At 34.5% G+C, this 23,433-nt stretch overlaps 1 protein-coding gene across 4 annotated transcripts in view; it reads right to left on the bottom strand.

The window, feature by feature from the left end:
* Positions 1–12,393, bottom strand: part of LOC111511520 (uncharacterized) — a 108,163-nt gene extending 95,770 nt beyond the window's left edge. For 2 of the 4 annotated variants that reach the window (XM_074170413.1, XM_074170414.1), the window contains exons 1-2: positions 12,221–12,369; positions 5,876–6,036 (exon numbers count right to left, since the gene is read on the bottom strand). In XM_074170413.1, coding sequence (XP_074026514.1) covers positions 5,876–6,036; positions 12,221–12,299 — 240 coding nt within the window. In that variant the 5' untranslated portion in view covers positions 12,300–12,369. Of the gene's footprint in view, positions 1–5,875; positions 6,037–12,220 lie in introns of all 4 variants that reach the window. The other 2 variants (XM_074170416.1, XM_074170415.1) reach the window with 2 other exon arrangements.
* Between the last annotated feature and the right edge of the window lie 11,040 nt (positions 12,394–23,433).

Genomic DNA, 23,433 nt, shown 5'->3' with positions numbered 1-23,433 from the left:
GACGTGACTCAACTTCCTGCCCCCTTCCTCCGCTTTGTTTTTCTAGCCACCGATATGCGATTGTGTGTGACAGGTGCAGTAGTGGCTAGTGCGTTGAGTGACCCACCACGTTATTCACGTCTCGGCGTTTCGCGGGTTTGAATCTCTTTGCTTTTTTGCGTTTGTTGTGTTTAGTTTACGCTGTTAGCTTTTGGTATATTCACCAATCAAGCTTGCGTACGTGAGGACAGTTGAATTTTGTTTGTGAAACCTGTATGTATTATAAATTTTTGAACTATATAATTTATCTAAAACATAAGCTTTACTCCACGTTTTCGAGTGAGGCGCTCTGTAGGATATTTTTTTCAGTTGGAAATGTTTTCAAAGCCAAAGCCAAAACAACCGTCGGGTTGTCAAAACCGGAAAAGGAAGGCAATTGCAGAGAAAAACACCAAAGCAAGTTCTAAACTCTTATGCAGTTTCCTAAACAAACCAACCTCAACAATATAGAACATTTTGGGGGTGAACAAAGTAGACAACAACCCGAAAAGGAATGCCAAGTGGAACTAGGCGATGAAGGTAGTAGCAGTCCTTTTGAATTGCAAAAAAAACAAACAAGCCATGAACCCAACGATTCCTTTTCTTCTGAAGAAGAAAAAGAAGAAGAAGTAGACACCCCAAAGGACCATAAAGAACCGACTCTTTCTGATTCCGACAGCGACAACGACAAGTCCCAAGAAGAATCAGATATTTATGATGCTACTGAGTTGAATAGTTATTTTACGGACTTGGGTACTTGGCCTGATCATATAAGTGCTAGCTTACGTGATTTAATTATTACCAAGGGATCAATCTCAACTGAGCTGGAGAGCTATCCAAGAGATGAAAACAAAAGATCATTTTCTAATTTGTTTTATTATAGGTTAGCCAAAAATGGTCAAAAGGTTAGGAGACGTTGGTTAACTTACTCTGAAAAGAAAAATAGTGTATTCTGTTTTTACTGCAGGATCTTTAACACATCAGGAACAAGAAATTTGTTAGAAAAAAACGGAAACAGTGATTGGAGGCACATAGGCAAAACATTGACAAAACATGAAACGGCTCCAAATCACATGAAGTGTTACGAAAAATGGGTTGAAAGAGAAAAAAGACTAACTGAAGGAACGACAATCGACCATTCATATCAAAGGATTGTTGCGCAAGAAAAGGAAAGGTGGAAAAATGTTCTCACCCGACTCATTGCTATTACGCAATTTTTAGCACATCACCAACTTGCCTTTAGAGGGACCCACGAAACACTTTACAAATTAGACAACGGAAACTACTTAGGTCTTGTTGAACTCATAGCCAAGTTCGATCTTGTGATGAAAGAACACATTTCAAGAGTTCTAATGAATGAAAAACGAAGATGTGTCTCGTATCTTGGGAAAACCATCCAAAACGAGCTTCTTTCTTTAATGGGAGATGAAGTACGAGAGTCTATTTTAAACAGAGTCAAAGAAGCAAAGTACTTTGCATTAATTCTAGACTGCACTCCAGATTTAAGTAGAAAAGAACAACTTTCTGTAATCTTCCGGTATGTCCATGAAAAAAGTGACAAAACGGTAGAAATATGTGAAAGTTTCGTTGACTTTGTTGAAATCACGGACACCACTGGCAAAGGCTTGTCTGAAACCGTTTTTAATGCCTTAGGAAACTATGGTCTTGACATTCAAAATTGTAGAGGCCAAGGCTACGACAACGGGGCCAACATGAAGGGCAAACTTTCTGGGTTGCAGAAACGAATTATCGAACAAAATAAAAGAGCCTTTTTTGTCCCTTGTGGCTGTCACAGCTTAAACTTGGTGGTTAGTGATGCAGCCAAGTCTTCAGTTCCAACAGTGACCCTGTTTGGAACAATCCAACGTCTGTATACCCTATTCAGCTCTTCAACCAAACGTTGGAGCTTGTTCCTAGAGAGTCTTTCGCGATCTGAAGAATCTTGTACTGGGATTCCTTTGACATTGAAAGAGCTCTGTATAACACGGTGGGAGGCACGAATCGACTCACTGAAAGCAGTGAGATATCAGATCGTCGAAGTTCGCCAAGCTCTCTGGGATCTTTATGATGATCCCTCGTTTGAAGATGATGTTAGGAGCGAAGCAAACTCTTTGGCCACAATGCTTGAAGATTACGGTTTTTTAGTTTCTCTAATAACCTGGTATGACGTCCTCTTTCAAATTAACTTAGCAAGTAAGATGTTGCAATCAAAGGTGATCAACTTTCCTCAAGTTGTAGACGCGTTGAAATCCATTTCAGATTTTTTAGTCGACTTTCGTGAGAATGGATTTGTCTCCAGTTTGGTGAAAGCAAAAGAGTTGGCTGAAGAGCTGAAAGTTGAAGCGAAATTCAAAGCCCCAAGACTCAGGAGGAGGAAGAAACACTTTGACTATAAGGTTGAGCGTAGAGACGAACACGAGCCTCTTACTGACCCACAAGAAAAATTTAAAGTTGAATTTTTCTTACCATTAGTTGATACTGCTTACTCAGCTGTGGAAGAAAGGTTTGAGCAGTTGAATGCCAAAACTTCAAAATTTGAATTTCTCTTCAATCTAGACAAACTGCCCGATCGACAAACACTTTTGATCAAATGCCAACAACTGGAAGAGCTAATGTCAGATGGGGCTGATCAAAGTGACATTAGAGGGGCCGAATTGTGCGACGAGCTGGTTTCTATACAGAAACTTTTACCCAACGAAGGTTAGTAGTCTTTCAGTAAAATAATATTGAAATTTAAGTTAGCAGGTAGTGTTAATTATTGAAATTAATATTAATATTTCACCATCCTAAATTAACGATTTAAACTTGATAGGTTTTTGTACAGTTAAATTCCACTTCTTACCTCACCCTATCTTACCTTATTTTTTATCAGATAAATGCATTAAACTTAGAATTTTATTACATAATTAATATATAGTAATATTGTTTCTTGTTCTTTTTAGTTTTATTCTGACACTTCAGTACACACGTAAATAACGTAAAAAGAAAAATGGATAAAAATCCATTCTATTCTTTTTCATAATATCTTCTCTAAATATCACACTTGAAGAGTTTCATGACATAACTTTTTTTTTTAGGTCAAAAGTCTCCAATGGATGTTCTAAACTTTTCATCATTGACCCAAAGCACGGATGCCTATGTCAACCTGTGGATAGCGTTACGGATCATATCCACGATGCCCATGTCGGTCGCCTCCGCTGAACGAAGCTTTTCAAAGCTGAAGTTGATCAAAACTTACGTCAGGTCAACACTGTCGCAAGAAAGACTTAACAGCCTTTCAATCTTATCAATTGAAAACGCGCTGTCTCAGTCAGTTGATTATTTGGACATAGTTAACTCATTCTCCGAAATGAAAGCAAGAAAAGCCCTTGTGTAAATGTATAATAAAAGAGACTATGTACCTATCTTAACATTTAATAAACTTTTGTTTTGTATGCGCCATTATTAAACTCTGTAATACTGTAATTATTGGCTCACTACATTCTGTTGCTTTATTTTTTTTACCCATGAGATATGAAAATTTACCTTAGGTCCGGCGGACGGTGATTCCCGCATTAGCTATTTATTCTGAGAGCACTTGCAATATAAGTGTAAACATCATTGTAACGTCGTGACCCAGAAGCTTTCATTAGTTTATTTAACTAGTTTATTTATTAGTTGGTTTAAGGTACTAGAAAGAGTATTGAAACTATCAAGTCAATCAATAATAAATCAAATTGAGAGACAAATTTAATGTTCTAAAAGGCGTAAAAGTGCACAACAACTGTGACCTTAAATGCCCCAGTAGGGGCATAAATGTGAGTCTTGCACACTTGCAACTTTCGCCTTAGGCCGGCCCTGTGCTGATGATTGATGTTAATGATTAATGTTCAAAATACACATAGGATTTACGTGCATTTCATCAATGAGAAAAATAATGAAACAGAAACAAATATGATGAAATCCATAAAGTATGAGTGTAAGTAACCAATGCATAACGAATTAATGGAAATATGAGTAATCCCAAACTATTGCAATTTATAAAATCAACTCTTTTCATTTATATATTGAGTTGAGGCAAATTATCATTACAACAAATCAATGTCAATTCGAAAAAATTTACTGATACACTGAAAATGTTATTGTAGGTACGTAGTTAATGTCCATTGTAGGTAATGAAGGCTTATGCGCCGAGAAATGATATGTCAATAATTCATGGAATGGAATATTTAACGGACACGACATAATCGCTCTACTGAAAGTTATAAATTGATTTTCTAATTTGTGGAAAATCGTGTTCAAAGGTTAATAGAAGGTAACTGCGTTTTACATTTCAATAAAGGGAAATATTGTAAACTGTCTTTTAAAACTTCCTTTGAGAATATCTCTATAACGATATATTCATTACTGATTAATTCGGCCGTTACTTGATGAAGATTCATAGTAATTTCATGAATTACACGTTATGATTTGATCTTCACAAAATTTATTTTCAAAAAATATATCATGACATTTTTCGCTATCACACTAGCTTGTTCGTAGTGAATTGCTATAGCGATATCAAAACATTTCGTGATATATTTTTCGAAAATAAAGTTTCGAAAGATCAAATCATAAGGCGTAGTTAATGAAAAAAGATATTTATTAGTTGGGTCGTGAGTGCTCGTTTGTTTTCATTTCCGTTCTACTTCATTTATTATGTAGGGGAAATTTTTCAGAGAGAGAGAGAGGACATTGGCAGATCAAGATCTTCAGATGATGTGGTGCTGCAGGTTTTTCCTGCAGCTGAAAAGCAAATGCGCTACTGGAATCAATAAAGTCGCCCCGGAGCGCCAATTAATTTTTATTGTTGTTTTATAATTTCATGATTTGTATGAATTATAATATTTATACTATTTAATTTTTCAGCACAAAATATAAGAATGAATGTATTGATTGGTTAACGGAAAAACAGATTTGTTTTAAACCGAAACAGATTAAAATACTTCAAAAGTTGACAACGTTAGATTTGACTACTTTTGAATCGGCAGAGAAAATCCAGAATTATATGAGAACAAAATTGATCTCAAATAAAGAAAAATAGGTTTATATCTACGAAAAAGAACTGTTTTCAGGAGAGTTTTTTTATGTTATTATTGAGAAGTATAAATCCAAAAGAATATTATATATCGAATATTCTGAATTGTGAAAGTGTGATTAAGGGTATCACGAAAAAAAGGACCAGGAAATGTTAATTTCGACATCCAGACCGACTTCTCTGGTTTGATCAATTATTTGAAAAATGTTGCTCTAGGCTGGAGGCGTTTTCTCCTGAAATGAGAAGAATACTTTCGGATAAACCACAATTTGAAACCTGATACAAGATCAAATTATGTGAAAGCTAGTCAAATATGATCAGAATACGCTGATATTTCCAAAGAGAAATTGACCAATTTATACCAATAAATACTTTAACTCCAACAAGTTTGTGAAATTTCTTTTCCTAAGGATCTGAATATTATCGAAAAATAAATAATTGTTGAACCTGAACGCTACATCTCTTGAAAAACTTGAATATCTGAAAATTTCTTCAGTGCCATATTATTTGATCCTTGCAAGATTGTCCCTTCCATGTACCTATAATTGTACACAAAAGAAATCACTATCATATGGAATTTTTTAACAAATTGAAAAATTTCAATCGATTAGAATCAAATATATTTCATAACTATAATTGATTGTTTTCAGCAACAAATAAGTAGATGCCGAAGAAAATATATTTTCCGACTGGAATTGATTTTCTCTGGGGAAACCTTGATCGTGATCGCATTTATGCCGTGAGTAGTACAAATATTAATTCAAAAGTCACAAGTGGTGCAAATTAAGTGTAATACCTTACCATTAACGTTGGTATCGATTTCAAAAAAGTCCTCGTCTTGTAATCCGCCGAGTATTCTCCAATGAGCTTTCTACCTTGCCCTTCAAGAACTGCCTGCTCTAGTTTGTCCACATCTCCGTTATGTATTAGTTGTTTTATGTAGGCCGAATTGAGCTGAAGCACTGAAATAAATGAAAAAATCTTGTAAGTATTATTTTCTTCATACGTTAACTTTAGAGTTGGGAAAAATTTCACATTCTGTATAGTGCATTTCAGATGGAAGGAGCCACCCTGGGTGCGTCAGTTGATATTAGAATTTATAAAATCGTTAAATAAGTCACTTTTGGTTTTTAGGAAGACACATTACTACGTAAACACCCACTCCTTTGTCAGCTACAACCTTCAACAGCTCTCAAATATTTATTCTACTGTGTCGTGGTATATACTGATCGATATAGAATTTTATACGCTATACATTGATGCTGTTGATTTTTTTCCAAATTATTTGCCTTTTCTCAGCTTATTACAGCTTATGATATTTGGCGAATTTTTCTCTAATAATTCAAATTGAACCAAAGCGCTGCCCAAACAGCCCAAAAATTTATCAGGCATTTGGCAATGATAGTGTTAATGAATGCACTATTCGACGTTGGTTTGCGAAATTTCGTTCCGGAGATTTTACCCTCGGAATTGAGCCCCGAAGTGATCGACCTACAGTAAACTAGGACGAGGATTTGAAAAGTCTGGTGGAGACTGACCCACCACACACGGTGCGTGAGATTAAAGAACTGAGCATCAGCTCCCATGGAGTTTTTGGCTCGAAGTGTGGGTGTCCCACGATTTGAACGATCGACAAAAAATATCACTTTTCGCAGTATGTTCGTCACCTGTGATAAAAACTGATCACTCTACCAAGACAGGAGATGTTCAGGACAGTGGCTGGACTTTCCAAAGACAAAAACCCGCCAAAAAATGCTATTGTTACTATATGGTGGTCAGTGCCTCTTGTGATTCATTATAACTTTCTGGATGGACCAATAGATTAATTCATCTCATTAATCGTTAACACACCATTCTGAGCGCGGTGACCACGTCAAAGTGCTGATATACGTTGGATTGAAGTCGTTGTAGAATTTAATATCTCTTCTTCATATGAAAAAGTTTATGTTTTAGTTTGAAGCCCACTTGTAATTAGTTGATGTATAACAGATAGAAAGGATTGCAGTCAACACATCTTTGATATACACTAGCGAGTATTTTGAAATATTCGAGAGAGAATAATTGATTTCAACCCTCAAGGAACGATGCAATGGTATCGGCTATTTATAGTTGTTTTGGATGTTGCATCTAGTAGGTCGTTCATACAAAGCAGCAGGAAGCTCGGGACAAAAATTAAACCTAAAGGCCTCTGTAAGTGTTGACGGTAAATGAATCAGATATTACTCCTCTAATTGCAATATATTAAAATATACAGAAAAAGACCTACTAAAACAATAACTAGTACAATTCGGTGTTAGACCGTAGACAGAAAGTTATACCGGAAGTATTTTATACAACACGATGTTTCATATTTCTCATTCTTTACCAAAAATTAGTCTCTCCTAAAATATACCCTTTTCATCAAAGTGTAAAATTTTTGGCAGTTGTCAAGTCTGAGGTGTGTATTCATGTTGGCGAGCTATGTTAATTGAAGAATGTCCACAGGGAAGTATACCACTCATTTTCGAAAAGAGGGAGGTAACAATAACTTGTGTATTGAAACACGCTAATGCAGGTACTCTGTTGAGACGACCCTTAGAACATTTTCGCAAATTTTGTCTAGTCACAGCTGTAAGATTTGATTCTAAGAAAACCGTGTACTACAAAAAAAGTCCAAGTAACTGAGGAGTCAGTGAGACACAAATGGCAAGAATATTCAAATGTACTTCAGTATTTGAAAGAGATTGATCTTGGAGAGAATATAGATAGTCAACAATGACTTTTTGTATCGCTAATAAAGTAGACCAGATAGAGAAACTATCATTTACTAATTAGTCGTACTGAAAGCTCACACCAAGTATTCTTGAAATCTGGTTAAATTTAAGACATTTTCTTTTGTATCAACTGTCGTCAAATTGTAGAAAAATCGGATAAGAATATGTACTCAACCTAAAGATTGGCATCAGAGCAATATACATGACACAGTGCCTTAGAGCGTTTCATACAAGTCGCCCATCGAGTTCCAGACCAGTACCTAGTGATAGCAAGATTGAGCAATACCTTTATAGGGAACCATTCCAAACCATTGTAGATAGCAATAATAGTGGTAGCAAAAATGGTTTACGTAAGTAACAATACAATCTCCAACCAGTAACTGTCGATGTTTGTTTCAGAAAGGTGATATGTGGTGACACTGACTCTTCTATATTACCGAAGGGTTCGGTATATGTTCATCGATTTCGATCGATGAAAATGAAACTTCAGTATGACCGATTTATATTCATTGTAATCGATTCAATAGATCTAATCCATTCAAGCGCTGTGAAACTCTCTAAATGTTATCTGGTCATCAACTGCTTCATCGTTTAATGCATTGAAGAAAAAATCACTAGAAATTTCAGATAAATATGTTTTAAATAATGTAATGTGTATTATTAAGGAAAATGAGCGTCCTTGTATGAGAATCCTCGGTGAAAACTCGATATTAATTACCTATAAGAAAATACTAAATTTCCAAGACAGGAATATGTGCTTACTGAGTTATTAGCTTATCGCGTGACTGGAGGCGGTGGAATACTTCACAAAAGAAAACAATTGAAATAGAAGGATCTAAATTATGATAGACATGAACTATCACTGTTTATTCAGAGGTTCTTCGTTAACGGTATTTTTTATTGGATTGCACATATTCTAATTTATGTATGCCCTCGATATATTTGATGATATAGTATTATTTTGAAGTTCTATTCTAAACTGTCTATATCTGGTGCCAAAAAAATATATCTACAGCCAATATCAAGTAGAAAAATGAATAAATATCACTTTAAAAAAAAATCGGCAGAATTCTCTCATACTGGGCAAAGTGTTACATGAATATATGACTATATATTTATTGTAGATTCATTTATAAGTAATGAGTATAACGTGACACCTCATATCGAAAAGTCTGCATACAGTCTTATAACGTTATGCAAAAAGGAATTACAATTCGCAAAAATGTCATTTCAGGTTATATAGATTTATGGTTATGGTTATAAATTAACTTGCAGTGGTTTCAAATGAGAGGAGACCTGAAAAATATAATATCTATTATAATATAATAATATAAATATACAAAACTCTTTCACACATATACTCGTAGATCATTCTAAGTCATGATTGTTGTTTCAAAGTTACCATTCAATTAAAATGTTTTCATGTTGATTTAAAAAAAGTTATTTTGCAAAATTGTTTTTTCAAACATCAATTTTGAATGAAAATATCTCTGACTTCATGGAAATAGATTATTTTTGAAGATAACTAGGCTTCTAGTTTGAAAATTTAGATTATATCCACTCAATTTTATCAATATACTGTCTGACCAAGATAATGAGGACCATTATGAAAAAATCGAAACCCATGTTAGACACAAAATTGTTTAGATTAGGAAAAAGTTACTCATTTTGAAGTTCACTTGAATGGCGAAAGAAGCGAAATTTTCCAACTCCGTTTCAATATGTTTGTGACATCATTCTAGGAGATATTGAGAAACAAAAACACATCTTGCAATTGTCCATTTTCCAGCTATACAAAATGGATTTTCAATCCGACGTTTCGTCGCCGAGAAACCTTCAAAAACTCTACTTAAAAAAAATAATAATGAAAAAACTGCCACTTATATATTACACTTTTTGTCATCACATTTAATCGGATTTTTATAAATTTCAAAACGTCATTTAAGTAAGCTCCAAAGCTCTTTTTTCCAGTTCAACCTAATTTATATTTTTTACATCTCCATATCTGGAACACACCGTATAATAACTTGAAATTCAAAGAAATATCAAAGAAATGAACTTAGAGTCACATGAAACTTTTCTGATCATTAAAAGCATCCATTAGGAAAGTTCTTCATGAAATTAATGTAACTCAAATATATAAAAATTTCACGCCTACCTTTTGGATTCACTAAGGTGACTGTCAGAAATCCATAATATTCTATTTCGTAAATGCATACATTTTATATAATAATTATAAATTGTGTCTTGTTCATTTTCATGTTATCGTATCAGATAGCCGGTTAGTTATCGAGAGTGGTTTGTTTTAGTCTTTCGATCCACATATATGTGAACGATCATGAGGGGACGACTGCTGGTTGATAGAAAAACAAATTCATATAAGAAAATTAAGGAAATAACGGCAATTTTTCCAGTTTCCATACCAGTTTCGAACATTTGATTTTCCCTGTAATGATCATGGGATATAATTTGAAATCCTGAAACTCTCGGGTATAATTTTTACTTTTCTCCTCTGCGAATGATGCTCTTGACTTTTTGATAATAATACATTTAACGTTAGAGTAATAGAGGTAACCATCGTAACATTGCTTTAGATTTAAAAACTAGATACGACCCTGGCAGGCTCGCTTCACCATAAAATATGGTCAAGCTAGAGTCCAAACAAGCTGTGTATTTTGGAAGATTTCTTCAGTATCCTTATTTTCTACATTTCACTATTTCCATCATCCTCTGCGCTCAGAAAAACTCATGGGTACAATTCTGGTACCCTCGGAAACGGAGTCATAAGGTCACCAATTTATTCTATATAGATTTCCTTAAACTCAAAGCCTCTGGAGAAAAGGATTTCCATCAGCCCTTGAGCTGGTGTAAGAGTAGATCCTTGCTAACCATATGGAATTCAGGTTAGAAAAATGTTCAACAGTCCATCTCAAAAAAGAACGATTGGAAAGGAGCCGTACAGTTCGTAGATGGAAGCATCCAGTATCCAAATGGTACAGTATCCATTTGGATGAAAGAGAGACTTATACTTACCCTGCAGTGATACAACGCCACTCGTTAGAGGTGGCCTCAGTGAAGATCTCTTTTCGCTTTGAGTATCAGTATGACAGATGTGGTCAATTATCGCGCAAAAACGAAGTTGCTGGTACTGATATGCTTGCCTTTCCGATCGTAAACTACTTATTTGGAGTAGTGAAGTGGACTCGGGAGAAGCTGTATCAACTCGAGGTAAAGACCCTGAAACTGGTGCATTTCCATAGAGGTTTACATCCAAAATCGTCTGTTCCACGGACAACACGTCTCGCGACAATAGGAAGGCTGTGAATTTGGGAAGTTTACATGACAAAATGGTACTGGATAGATCCTGTAAAGTCATCAGGAGTTCGGATCCCCCTCTTTGCATAGTTCATGAGAAAATAGAAATTAGAGTATTTCTTTCTAGACAAATGTCTGATGGTTGATAAACCTGCTTTGGTTGAATCCAGCACCCAAAAACCAAGCGTTAGTAGTGTAACACCAGACAGCGCTGATTTGACCAGCCAAAATGGTGGTGCTAGGCTGAATCATAATGCATTGCTGAACTAAACTGTCGTTAAAGAACAAGCATGAGTAAGTACAGGTTCTGGCTTTTCCGCTCACGAATATGTCACCTATGAGATCGACAGAAAGCTCAATCCTCGAATATCAATGATAATCGAGGATAAACCCCTCTCCGGGGTTAAACTTTAATGAATTGTTCAACTCACATTTCACTGGGAAAGAGTTTACATATGCTATTTTTGTTACTGTAAGGTGTTTCCTCAGTTACCGGATAGTTTTAATAGCAGAGGCAGATCTATACTTACCTCTTATAAATACCTACCAAAATAACTTGTATGAAATTCAGCTTTTATATTACGACTTGAGTATAGTTACAGTTTACTAAAGAATGAATATATCTGGAGAAGGATTTCCACAGCTTACTGCTATCGAACCTACAACGATCCAAACTTGGTATTGCCATCATTCTCTACCTACGTTGTGACCATGCGCTGAGAAATGTTCAGCTTCCATAAAATAACAAAGGCCTGACATCCATGGACACTCATAATGTTCAATTACAAATGTATCTTACAACAATGAGAAAAGTCGGAATGCAGTGCAGTATTCTTGAAAAAGTTGAATCTATACATCAAAATAATGGTTTTGTATGCATTGTCTTTTTTTTGGAAAATCAAGTTTAGTATGAACAATTTTATTGTGCCTATTCAGGACACAATAAATTATTGGACACAATTATTAGACAATGGAAGCTCAAACCCAATATTCTCAAACAGTGAATATGTGATCTGGGATTATCATGAAAAACATGTCCATACTACAATAGAACCTCACCCAGCATAAATATACATACCTCTAGGAGGGCTTGAGTGAATGTAAAGCCCGTTGATGACCTTATTATCTCCCTGCGCCCTTTTTCTCAATACCGGCATTTTGATAACGTCAGCATAATCTCTCTAAGTTTATGTAATGATTAGTCCTATCGTCCATCCAAGTAAGAGGTCAGATTGATGGATTGATAATGTGCATATGTAGATGTATCAAACTAGAAGGAAATTTACTTTTACTATATGGAGCTTTCAGATAGCCTTGGATTGGAAATATTCAAGAAAATAGGAGTATAGGAAATTTATAGAGAAAATGTGTTTTCTGTGTTTTCCTTATTCCCAATTACGAATATCAGTGAGATATGAAATTGGATACCTATATAGGGTGTTTCATATTCGATCCTCACCATTGGGATCTCGGAAACTATGGGAGATACGAAGATGGATAAATTAGGGCAAAGTTGCGGATTTACCTGACGTATAATATGCCGTTGAGAAAGTTCTGAAATTCCGAGTATATTCGGAGATATCCGGAATAAACTGAAATTTCGGCAAATGATTTTTATTTTTTTCTGGCTTTATTTTTCGAAGGATTCGAAAATGAATTGCACTCTCATGTTGCCACTCTTTCCCTGCTACATAATGGTGTTTTCAGATTTGCTATCCGACGTTTCGTTTTCCGGCAGCCACCATCATCAACATTAATTTTTCTTATGAGCGCTACATTGAATTCTTTCTATTTTGAATAGAAGCAAATTTTTACCTTTTCAATGATGTATCACAAGTTATAATTTTTTTTCAAAATTTTGAGATATTGAAAAAAATAATTCTTATCATAATAGGCTTTGATGTTTGAAGAAAAAAGACATATGATACAAATTTATAGAAAGAAACAGTGTTAGGACATCGGAAATGTATTTAAACTTGTATCCCGAAAGACGACAACCACATCGGTGCATTTGAAAATCCAATGGAAAAATATGGAGACAAAATTTTATTAATGAGGTGTGTATGGGGTAAATTAGACATTGTATCCTTTTCAACGAAAATAGAACTTTGAACAAAAAACAATAATTTAATAAAATGTAGAGACGACACTAAATCACAGCAAATGCTCAAAATGCTGGCCTTGTTCATGATAACACAACTGTGCCTTTTTCGAATATTATTCACTGCACGATTAATTTCCCTCCTCCTCAATCTTCCGAACTCTCTTACAATGCTATGTTGAAGGTCCTCAATATTTTTATATTCCCTCTGACCATAAACGCTGTACCACATAAGAATATATCCATAACACTTAAGTCCGGAAACCTTGCTGGCGACCTCACCGGCCCATTATTCCCTATCCATTTATAACCTAACCTTTTAGTCAGGTAATTAAATACTCGTCTGGTAGTGTGCGGTGAAGCACCATCATGTTAAAACCAGATAATGCTATTTATTTATTTATTTGATCTATACAAACTATTAGATTTATTACATGGATTCTTATTATTAGAATTATAGATAATGTTAATGTAACTTGAAAAGTATATGTTTTATTTACATAAATACTATCAGAACTGATGGGATACATATTCACGTAGGTTCATTCAGTATTGTGTTATAAAATTTGGAATATGGTAAAGCCCAATCAATATCTGTTATTTCATTAAATTCATTAGCTAACATCAACATGGTTGCGAGAGGTGCTCTAGTTGTAGATATTGACATAGAAATATTAAACATAGTTGTATGTCGAGTAAGGCGCGAAGGAACATGAAACGGAATCAAGCCTAGGATTTCAGGGGAATCAATACGATTATTGATTATTTTATATATGAATATTAGGGATGACAATTTGCGTCTTTGATCTAATATTTTGAATTCGTTTCTTAATCGAGCTGTTCGTATTGAATTGTAATCAGGCCATTGATGATATTTTTCAAAGTAAAGATATTGAAGAAATTTGTTTTGAACCTTTCGATTTCTTTTAAAGTAGTTAGCCAAAGGTAGATCATCCAAATAGTCTTCGAAAATCGACATTAAAAACTGCTGATAGGTTTCTCCATTCAGAATGCCGACGAATAAATGAGAACCCAACAGTCTATCTTTGTAAATTCCTACCCGCACATTAATACTAAATCGAATATCTCGGAACTGCCTGGGGTTGTTTATGCTCCAAATGTGTTCGTTATTTCGGTTGAATATCCCACAATTCATAAAAGTGCTTTCATCTGCCCAAATTACATTTTCCAGGAAAACAGGAAAATCAGGTCTTCTTATTAGCCAATTACAAAATTTGAAACGCCTTTCGGGATCATCTGGATGTAATTTTTGAGATATGTGTATTTTGTAACATTTTAAACCGCTTTTTTGATGTCTCCAAGCACTTCTATGATAAATACTCATTTCGGAGGAAATTTAACGTGTAGATTTTCCCGGGTTCATGTTTATCTGCAAATTATTAATTTTTATTGAGAAGGACACGATGTCTAACTTACCTCATAATACCTCATTTATCACATTTTCTTTAGTTTCCGAGTCCACTCTGTGTTCGTATTTTTTCCTCGGCTTCTCAAATCAACCAAACTCGAACATAGTTCGATGTAGTTGTCGTCTTTCGGGATATAAGTTTAAATACATTTCCGTCAAAGCCTATTATGATAAGAATTACTTTATTTCAATATCTCCAATTTTTCGAAAAAGAATGATATCTTATGATACATCATTGAAAAGGTGAAATCTGGTTCTATCCAAAACAGAAAGAATCCAATGTAGCACCCAAAAAAAATATAAAATTGAGTATGGTGGCCGGAAGACGAAACGTCGGATAGCAAATCTGTAAACACCATTATGCAGCAGAGAAAAAGTGGCATATTGTACGTCATATTGTACGTCAGGTAAATCCGCAACTTTTCCCTAATTTAACCATCTTCGTATATCTTTCATAGTTTCCGAGATCTCAATGGTTAGGATCAAATTTAAAACACCCTGTATATAGATATTTTTCCAGAATAAATTCATCCAAATGATTTCACAACATATTTTAAATTGAAATATGATAGTCATGAAAATTATTTGAAGTGTAATTATTGAACAACAACTATAAAAATAAAAACAACAATAAAAATCGATTGGCGCTCCGGAGCGACTTCATTGATTCCAGTGGCGCATTTGCTTTTTCAGCAAATTATTCTTTTATTATTTTGACGATTGAGGACACATGAATTCCTTGATATCGAATCGAAAGGGTGGTCTTATTAAACCAACTCTTTCTTCTGACGATAATTTAGAAAGCTGGCCTGATTATTTCATTCTGTGGAGTACAGACGAAAAAAATCCTCTCCCCAACTTTCCAACGAGACAATAAGCCAGAATTTACGTATAAAAGTATCATTGACAAGAAAGACCTGTCTTCGAGAGAGCACTAATTTTTATTTTTGGAAATTGCGTCAATCGTTCCTAGGCAGGGCAGTCGCCATGGGGAGGGAGGGGGGGAGCCTTCCCCTCCTGCTTTTTCGACTTTGGAAAAAGTTGAGAAAAAGTTGGGAAGTGAAGATAGAAAAAAATAATAGTAAGAAAATGAATAAGATTTTTTTAAAAAATGAGAGAAAAGAAAGGGAAAGAACCAGGACAAGGTTGGGATTTTCCAACATGCATAACTTGGAGATCCCATACTTTGAAATTCTGAGTCGTTTGAAAACTTCAAAAAAGTTCAATTTCTCCCAAGTAAGAGAACAGTTGAACAGTCCACAAATTTTGAAGTGACAATTTTACAAAATTCCCAACTTTTCGGTGTTTATTCGACTTGGAAAAGTTGGGAAATTTCGGGCCGTGAAGATAGAAAAAATAATAGTAGAAAATAATAAGCACAATATTATTCAAGTGTTGTTTCCTTTCATTTGTATTGAATATTCCTATACATGGTGGATATGATGACCAAGGACCTTGGTCCAAAGTAGAATAATTCCCATTATTATTTTCATAATTACCAAAATTTATTTTTGTTTGTGCAAACCCTAACGGGCATAAGCATTCAGCCATTTTTTTTTCATTTTTAATATTTGTTTAAATAAACTGATTCGAGTTATGACTATACTTTTTTTTGGATTTATATTTATATTTTGTTTGTAGATTCTTACGATAAATATAAAACTGTAAATCATTCAAGAAAGACTAATTCGATTTTTAGAAATGAAACAGTGTCGAAAGAGACAAGTGGAGAAAGTGGCCTTGTAATAATGTGAAATAAGTTCAATAAATGAGATAATTACAAAGTGTAATGAGTATGAAATTGTATTTTTAAGCATAGTAATTACATTTGGATAGGTTTAACACCTATTTTTCTGTTGAGAACCCAAGCATAGACTTACATTGATCAACCAAAAGAATATTGTCGAACAAAACAATTTTCCAAGGACTAATGGAATGAGAAGATGATAAAATCAAATTTCGTTTATTTTGACTATCATTTTTTCGACATAAAATTACAAGTTATAAAATACCTCAATTTTTTCAGAAAGCTACTCTTTTCACTGTCAATGTTCATTCATTGGGTTGAATAGACAGTTTGAAAAATCAGAGTTTTCAACAATTGGCCAATAACGTGTTGGTACGCCACTAGTAGAGCACTGGGTCAAATGCACCTGAAGAAACTTTCGCCAGCTATTAATCGATCGGAGAAGTTCCAATCATTCATTTGATTTACGGGAGCCAAAACGAAAAGAGACTTTTTGTTCTGAAATTTCAACGCCCTGTATATCCGGAATGACTCACGGTGTTTATTGTGACCAATGAATAAAAAATATGTATCTGCAATTGTATTACTTTTTTCAAACACATTTGTCACACGATAAATACAATTTTTGTCAATCCTGGAGGAGTTTTTTTTTTAAATTATAAACTGTAACTCCGTATTTATAAACATTGAAAATGTATTTATTTTTTCGACTGTTATTGATGATTTTTGGAATATAATTCACTTTCTTCCACCTTTTTTCCATCTTCATGTCATTTTTCCAACAATTCAAATATCAATGGTGCATTCTACAGACCATATAGAGTTAACGAACTGAAGATATTCAAAAAAATATTTGTATCACAGTATTATAGATTTTTAGTGTGATTGAAATGATGATTTGATAATATTGAAATGCTGACACAGTTCGAAAAGAGAATAAAAATATAAAGAATATACTAAATGATATCTCATCATTATTGAATTTTCACCTAGTAAATACAGATATTGACTTTTTTTGTTTCTCACTTTTTGAAATTCAATATTTATTGAAAATCATCAGGAAATAATCAAGTATCCACACCTCTATTGGTTGAAAGAACCAGACTGAAACAAAAGACGCTCTCCAAATCCCATGGAAAGTGGAATGTACATTGAGAGTGTTGGTATTACTGATCTACAATTAGTAAACGAACTGTAACCAAGTCAAGGAGCTAACACAAAACGCAGATAATAAATAAGGGAACATTCAAGATAAAGAAACAATCAATTATTGGAGAAAAAATTTCAAATTAGTTTCAAGCTCATCCACGTAAATAATTATTTCAATGAAGTGACATTGGGTGTAGAATGGGGAAAATTATTTTCGAAATGATAATTATTTTGAAATGATAAATTATGCAATCAGATCAACAGTAAAATAGAATATATTCAATTCAATATCACACATCATTCATGAATTGAATTCCTTTGATATTTCTTCTGAAAAAATCGATTCAATTATTTGAGTCAATTCAAAAATTTCAAATAATATTCGTTTTGAACTTGTATGTGATCAAAATATCAATCCCGTTCTTTATTATTCATTACTAGCGAACCGCCTAACATAAATCAACTTTCTACAGGTGACAGAGTTTTTGAAATCATCAAGTACTAATAGAGTTTGCTATTAACAAATAAACACACAAAAACTCTTTTCTTTTTCTATGATATTAGTTAACATATTCAAAAGATTCACTGTTTATAGCAGATATTCCAATAAAAATATGAATAACAATTTTTTTTGTTGAAGCATCAAATAGGCATCAGTACTAGTTGATAATCAACAACGCAATCCAGATAAAATGAAAGATCAATTCCAATTTGGAACTGTGAAAAAATCAATTTCATCTATTTCAATCGACTTCTCACCCTGTGTACTCAAAAATTTCCCATACTCCAAACCGCAATGAAAATTTAATAAAAGTATGAACTCACTAGCTCTAACTTCCTCTTCACTGTCCAACTGGAAGAATAAACGTCAAACAATATTTAATATTCAATATCCGATCGATGAAAACTTTTGTTGTGAAGTCAACATCGTGTCACCAATCAACCGACTTGAACCTCGTAGGTAGAGCTGTCCGAATAGAATTGACCAATACGCAACTGATGCCACGTAAATTCAAACTTCATGGCCTGCGATGTGCAACTCAAAGTGTACAAGCGCGATAAAAGCTCTTTGGAATGTAAATGGAAACTGTAGTAGGGGGTTGATTATTTATTTCTCAGTTAACTTCGCTTGGTCTTTTTGGTATCGTCATGTGAAAATTAGGTTAGTTCACGCGATTCTTTGTCGAGATATAGTTATTACTGAATGACTTATTCGAATTCACCCACCACTTGCCTGATAGTATATTAGACGAGCCCTTCACTAAATATATATGCTTTGTATACAATTTTTCTGATATGGTAAAAGATTAGAATGCAATGTACCTTGACAAATGACCATGACGGTGCATTTTTAACAAAACCGATATCAAATTTTGTATAGAACCTGAGAATGAATAGATGAAAATAACGGAAAAAAATAATCTTATTTTCAATTTGAAGTAAATTTTGATGAACCTTACACATTATTCCTAGACAAAACGGAACATCTCATAAACTCCATCTTTTTTGAGACTTTCTGGAAATCAATGGTGTTACCGAGATCTCAATTAGGGAAGCATATATACATGGCGCTCCGGCAGAAACATATCTTTTCCTATACGTCAGAAACGGACATGTGTTTCTGAATTTCGAAAATCAGGACAATTTTTGCTTCCAGTGGGTTCAGTTTTGTTACAAAAAGCATAACAGAAACTTCACACAGGCAGAGGCTACTCCTTATATATTTTCTTGAATAGTATGGGGGTCAAGTGAGAGGTCTCCTATTCCTTAATCACTTCTGTAATTTCTGTAATCAATTGAATTGTTATTATATATGATGGAACTGGTCGATACTTAATGAAAGCCCATAACTAACGTATTCAAAAAACACTTAATTATGAGATTTTCACTAAACGAATTTACAAAAACGCAACACGTTTTTTGCCATACAATGGCTTCTTCAGGCGTGTCTTTACCGTGTCTAACTAGTTAGTAAACACACGCCCCAAGAAGCCATTGTATGGCGAAACACGTATTGTGTTTTTTTTAAAATCGTTTAGAGAAAATCTCAAAGTAAAGTGTTTTTGGAATACGTAAATTGTTATTGACAAATTCTATATGGAAATTTCTATTTATGAAAAAAACAGCATTTACAATAGTAGAAGACAATTACCAAATAATCACCTACACAATTGCCTTACAAAAATTCAATCGATTTTTTAAATATTCAACCCTCATATTAGGAGTCATAATTCGTCATTCTATAACAATTCCGCTACACAGCTGATGAAGATTTACAAAAATGGTTGTAAAAACTTTCGGCTTTCAAAAAATAATAGGAAAGGTGAGAGATCAACTGTTGGCAAAAAAAAGTACCTTCATAAACGATTTCGTGCAAATACATAAATATGGGGAATGCATCATTCTGAACTGAATACTAATAAAATTCACTCTAGTGATCACATTTGGGTCTGAAAACTTCAATGTTCAACATAAATGTACACAAAGACATGTTATTGAAACTAGGAAAATCAGGAAATATGGATTTTTGCGTCATAAAGAAACTGAGGCAAGTACAAAAATATGTAGATCCTACATTCAACCTTATGCGCTATATCACTTGATTTCTCATCGTTGTATTCAATTTTTTTATGTCTAACATAGAAAGTTTTCACTAACATTCCTTTAAATCATCAGACCAAAACCTGTCATTGGCATAGTTTTCGGCTTTGCCAAACAAAGATTGAATATCTGGATGGAAAGAATATTATGGACTTCTGGCAGAATCTTCCAGCATTCACCCTTCGAAGCTTGATACCAAACAGTTGTTGGACTACAGTAGGGATGAAGTACGATATCTAACAGACCTTCTTACAGGGCACTTTCATTTGAATCATCATACGCAGAGACTCGGACCGTCGGATTACAGTGTGTGTCGCCTTTGTTTGGAAAATGATGAAACAGCAGAGTACATACCTCGTGGGTCAAATAGAACCACTCACTTTGGACCTGACCTAACCGAACCTATAAATCAAAAAAGTATTGTTGAGAAATGCTGATTGCTGTTCAACGAGGAATATATATTTCATCAGTTAGGACTTTCATTGCCTAATATGATTTTACTATGATTGGAAATCTATCAAAGAACAAATAAAATCAGAATAAATAGCTGAAATATCAATCACATTCAGCAATAAAACGTAATGCAAAATAAAATGACCACAGAGTAAAAATAAATTAAAAACAATAAAAATAAAAGTGGGCAGAAAATTAAAAAATAGAATTAAAAAGATTTCAAACAAGTTACTTCACAACGTCTTCGTTATTCAAACACTGGTGAATAATTTCAATACTCCTACGTTTTCCAAAGCCCAACCGAGTTTATTCAGAAAGAGTAGGGTAATTTCACTCATCCCTGACCCAAATATGAAAGATAATAAAAGTAACCCTAAACACACCCTCGATATGGGCATAGACCAGAGGAATAGCGACGGTCAGTCGGCAGGGGGCGAGTCGAAGCCACATAATGGGGACGAAACGCAGCCTTGCAGATCGGCCAAAACGGCAACAGGTGTTTATGAAAGCGAAAGTGGAATAGAAAATGCTGATGTTTCAAACAAGATGCAGCCCCCAATCATTACTGTGAAGGCGTATATCCAACCTGAACCCCTACCACTACCTCCAACATACCACTAATGGAAAGCGAAAAGCCCATCAGGGAACAGAAACCAAGGATCGGTGAGAACGAGGGTGTATTTTTACCAGAATTATTCGAAATGATTAACAACATGGAAAAGTATGCGTATGAAACTACGGTTTTAAACAAAAATAAGCTCTCGGAAAGAGCGAACAAGAAAAACTTCTTCCGAAAAGAAACAATAACATAACAGGAACAGCTATAACTTCGAGTGACGAAGAGACCGACTCAACACCCAGAAAAATATAAAGAGGGAGAACGGGAAGGCCTTCTTAGTCCTCCATCATAACGCCAACTATTTGCGAAATTCCTTCCAAATCCTATTTTGAGTTAGAAAGGAAAATTGAACAGATAAAGAATAAAACAATGGCAAATGTCAATGAGAAAGTAAAAAGCTATCTCAACGATAAAATTGATTTTGACTCCTCCCTGAAAGACTTTCCCCTTGCAATCATGAGGGAAGCACAGAAGAGGATTGAGAGGCTGGAGAAGGCAGTAGCGCTATTCAAACCGCCCGAAAAGACCCAAAGAGGAAAACTCAATCATCAGAGGCCAGAAAAGACAATAAAAGGAATAAGATGCAGGACTTCCCCCTCTTAACCCACACAAGATGAATTTGTGATCCCCAAGAGGGTCGCGAGGAAAACTCAGCCTGTGGAAAAATTCATCACTAGCAAGAGCAATAGATTTCAATCAATGATAAAGAAAGCTAAAGCAGAATTTCACACGTACACCCTTCTGGAGGCAAGACCCATGCTTTTGTCTTCAGAGGGTTGGACTTTGCTCCTGAAATTGAGGAGGTTGAGGGTGATCTCCGTACTGAGGGCATGCTCGACGTGGCGGTCGTGTATAGGTTAAGGACTGAGAGACGTCCAATATGCAGGGTCGTAATGAATAGGTATATCACCCTCAATTTTCTCAAGTGTGATGTTCCATCTGTCATATATACTAGGGTCAGATAGGAGCTTTGCACCAGCTCCCAAGAACAACCCCTGGGAGCGCAAGAGAATTCAGCCGGTCCCAGGATCACCACCGCTGCCTCCATCACCTCACGTACAAGGAGAACGAGCAAGGAAACCCACGATGGGGGCTCAGCAGAGCCGTATGGAGGCAAATAATTGCTTCCGCAGGCTTAATGAGATTGTCAACTTAAGCGGGATCACTCGTGCCACGAATCGATGGGGCAAAACGCAGTTTCAAAACACCCTGTATTTTAGAATAGTTTTGAAATGCCGAAATGATTTTGACTCATTTGCATATCAAAAATTAATAATTCACGAGATTTTCAAGTTTTTCTTGAAAAAATTATACATGTGCATGACCACTATAAAACTACGGGCTATGATACCTTCATTTCGAACAGTTACATGTAGTTTATTAGAGTTATCAATTTGCTGGTATGGTTTCCATTGAAGACAGGATTCCAAATGAATAAATGATAGGCGAAAATTCTATAATATTGCATTGTCTTTTCCTATAAAACATTCGAAGGCATTTTTCCGGTAATTTCAAGGCATTTACTAACTCTCTTTATCAAACTGTTATTTATAGTTCGACTGATTTCATCGGCATCTAGGGCGTTGAATGTTTATAAAACGTTTATACCATATTCTTCTCTTTTGTTGTACAATATTATTAATTGTGTCTGTCCCCATACGTAATAGTCCATAGGAGAGTGATCGGGGAAAATAAAAATAATATTGTTTATTGTTTTCATTTGAAAATATCTGTATAGGACGAAACTGCAGTAACGTTAGTCACAAATACAAGTGATAAAAAACATAAGAAGTTTTATTTCTCAATTTCAATGATACTCATAAACTATAACTAGAAACTATCATCCTGGATGCGAATAGAGAGTTAATAAATGCCTGGAAGTTAACAGAAATGTCTTCGATCTTATTTTGAAATAGTTTTTATAATTAATGTGAAAAGACAATATATTATTATTAAATTTTCGCTCTTCAATGAAACATTTATAACCTTTTTTGAAATTTTTTTTATTCAATATTCATACATCTGAAATCCTGTCTTCAGTAAAACTATGACGGCAAATTAATAGCTCTAATGAACTTTCTGCAACTGTTCGGAATGAAGGTTTCGTAGCACGTTATTTCGTGTTGGACATGCACATTTTTCACTTTTTCAATAAAAACTGAAATATCTCGTGAACGGTTGATTCTTGATAA

This window comes from Leptinotarsa decemlineata, unplaced genomic scaffold (assembly GCF_025532065.1).
Source record: "Leptinotarsa decemlineata unplaced genomic scaffold, Ldec_3_MD MMD2_P_RNA_scaffold_9, whole genome shotgun sequence".
In the NCBI taxonomy this organism is placed as follows: domain Eukaryota; kingdom Metazoa; phylum Arthropoda; class Insecta; order Coleoptera; family Chrysomelidae; genus Leptinotarsa; species Leptinotarsa decemlineata.
This window is presented reverse-complemented; position numbering and strand designations above follow the sequence as displayed.